Here is a 3011-nt window from a genome sequence, read left to right as displayed (position 1 = left end):
TACGGTGGTGGGTCGGAAAAACGCGAAAACAGAGGTAAACAGGGGAGTTTCGGTTTATTGTTGTTGGTGTCGTGAGTTTTTGGCCGTGAATAGTGGTGTCTTGTCGACTAGTGTCATGGTTAGGGTAGCAGGTAGAGTTGCAGGTAGTGGCTGGTCGTGGCGGTTGTGGGATTTGTGGGTGTATGGGTGGCGAGATAGATTGTTGTTGATTAGTGGGGCTGCGGCTCAGCCGTGTGTGGTGGTTGTCGTGGGCAATAACCACCGTGGCTGGGATGGGGAGAGTAGATGTTCCACGGTGGTGTGTAAGGGTGGAGGTTGCCGTGAGTGTGGTGGTGAGGTTGCTGTTGAGTTGGGTTGCGTTGTGTATTATAATACGGGTCTGAGTTGCGTTTTGTTGGTTGTTTGTGTTTGGCCTGGGTTTTCGTGCGCCGTGACTGGGTTGTAGGTTGTGGTGGTCTACCGTGATGAGGTGGAGGGTTCGCTGCCGTGGAGTATGGCTGGTGTTGGGGTGAGTGTTACGTGGTTGTCATGGGTGGGTGTTTATGCGGGTTTCGTAGGTATGGTGTATGGGTATGTGAAGCTTACATGTATTATACGTTGACTTAGAGTATATTATGGGTATGAGTCATGGGAGAAACACGGGTTTACTTTGGTGTTGTTACGGGTTTTGGGGAATCGGGAATTATATGTAATAACTCCATATTAGTTGTATATTTAATTTATAATTAATAAAATAATTAGTGTGGGTGGTTTTAAGACATGATCTAACTAATGGATTAAAACGGGATTAATTATACAAGATTATAATTAACGTAATTAATTAATTAATTAATTTATAATTGATAAGAATTATTTTTTTTTTGGTGAAATGTAAGTAGTAATATTAAGCTCAAAAAATATTCAATTTACAACAGTTTCCCCACTTCCAACTAATCAACTCTAGTTCCTATGATATAAAGTAAAGAACAATTAAAATCATTATAGAAAACCTATCTTTGTACACCAAGACATATCATCAGCCTTCAGAGGACCCTGATGAATACCAATCACACGCTGTTTGCATTCAATTTGGACCATTTGAGCTATCTTACCAGGATGCATGACGTACCCCTCCAATCTACAAATATTCCTATTGTGCCAGATATAATAAGACGTACTCACCATAGCTGCCATAGCAATTTGTCTCCTGAACATAGATGGACATTTCAAACATATGAGTTTCTTCCAATCTTGCAGGGCAGTAGCAGGGATTCCTAACCAGTGAGCAACTTTGTGAAAACATTGCCGTGCAAAAATACAATCCTGAAATAAATGGGCATGAGTCTCCATTTCCACACCACAGAGATAGCACTCAGTATGATCAACTATCCCCATCTTGTGGAGTCTATCCAAAGTTAGTACTCTCTGATGTTGAATGAGCCAGGTAATGAAGCTGCATTTTGGGACATTGTACCTATTCCATACCAGATTATACCAAGGAACTTTTTGATCAGGTTCCTGCATTAGCCATTTATACCCATCAGCAATAGTATAAGAATGATCACTGCCACGCCATTTGCCAATAATGTATCCATTTTTAAGTGTTTCTTTCACTTCACAAATCTTGCGCCAAGCCCAGGAGCTATAATCAGTAGGAGTATAAGTCATCCAGGGGGTGCCTTTAAGATAAATGCTATCAATCCATTTGATCCAGAGATAATCTGATTTGCTTGCAATCCACCAGACCAACTTTCCAATGGCTGCCACATTCAACATTTTACTGTCTATTATACCCAAACCCCCATTCCTTTTACCTTTACAAAGAATATTCCAAGCTACTAAAGGAGCTTTAGAGTATTTGTCCTCACCTTCCGAAAGAAACGTCCTACACAAGGCCTGTATTCTGTCCATAACACCCACAGGAAGGACAAAGATCTGAGACCAGTGATTATGAATGGTGGAAAGGACAGATTTAACCAAAATCAATCTGCCTGAGTATGAAATTTTTCTGCTATTCCACCCTCTGATCCTCTTAATCATTCAATCAACCAAAATATTGCAATCAACCTTAGTAAGTCTCTTATGAGAAATTTGAACACCCAAATATTTGAATGGAAGCACCCCTTTCTTAAACCCAGTACCATGGAGAAGCTTCGCACAATGACGGCTTGAATGCCATTGCAGGTAAAATTCAGACTTATCGAGTTGACAAAAAACCAGAAGCATTTGAAAACCTCTTAATCATGTCCATAACAAAGAACACAGATTTGAGGTCACCTTTACGAGAACATGAGTAAGTCGTCGTCGGCAAACATAAGATGGTTCAGTTTGAGGTTCTTACACAAGGGGTGGTATTTAAAACTAGGCATCCTACCAGCCAAAGCAAGAAGTCTGCTTAGATACTCCATACAGATGGTGAAGAGGAGAGGAGACATAGGATCCCCTTGTCTCAAACCTCTGCAACCTTTGAAAAACCCATGAACCTGACCATTTAGAACAATGGAATATCTAGGAGTACTCACACATTGCATAATCAAGTTAACCAATTTAGGAGGATAATTAACAGCTTCAAGCATTTGTTGAACAAAGATCCATTCAATTGAATCATAAGCTTTCCGCAAATCAACTTTCATCAAGCATCTAGCTGAAGTACTCTTCCTAGCATACAATCTCACTAAGTCTTGACTGATGAGGATGTTGTCCAGAATACTTCTTCCTTTTATAAAGGCACATTGAGCTGGGTTAATAATGCTTGTAAGGCTCCCACTTAATCGAGTGCATATAACTTTGGAGATAACCTTATATATGGTATTACAGCACGCAATTGGCCTGAACTCTCTAACTGATTTAGGACTTTCAACCTTGGGAAGTAGAACCAGACTAGCACAGTTGATTTGCTTCAACATTTTTCCATGAAGAAAAAAATCATGCACAACCATACAAATATCTCCCTTAACAATCTCCCATCCAGTCTTAAAAAAACAACTTGTGAAACCATCAGGACCTGGACTTTTATCATCAGGAATAGAAAA

At 40.2% G+C, this 3011-nt stretch overlaps 1 protein-coding gene across 1 annotated transcript; it reads right to left on the bottom strand.

The window, feature by feature from the left end:
• Positions 1 to 978: 978 nt before the first annotated feature.
• Positions 979 to 2019, bottom strand: LOC141639395 (uncharacterized). The gene has a single exon (XM_074448535.1). The coding sequence runs from the start codon at positions 2017 to 2019 to the stop codon at positions 979 to 981; it is 1041 nt and encodes a 346-aa protein (XP_074304636.1).
• Positions 2020 to 3011: the final 992 nt, after the last annotated feature.

The sequence above is a fragment of the Silene latifolia genome, unplaced genomic scaffold (genome assembly GCF_048544455.1).
Source record: "Silene latifolia isolate original U9 population unplaced genomic scaffold, ASM4854445v1 scaffold_372, whole genome shotgun sequence".
Lineage (NCBI taxonomy): Eukaryota > Viridiplantae > Streptophyta > Magnoliopsida > Caryophyllales > Caryophyllaceae > Silene > Silene latifolia.
This window is presented reverse-complemented; position numbering and strand designations above follow the sequence as displayed.

What these genes read in the sequence shown, in the direction of transcription:
- LOC141639395 (XM_074448535.1), bottom strand. Translation starts at nt 2,019, where the DNA reads ATGATTAAGAGGATCAGAGGGTGGAATAGCAGAAAAATTTCATACTCA.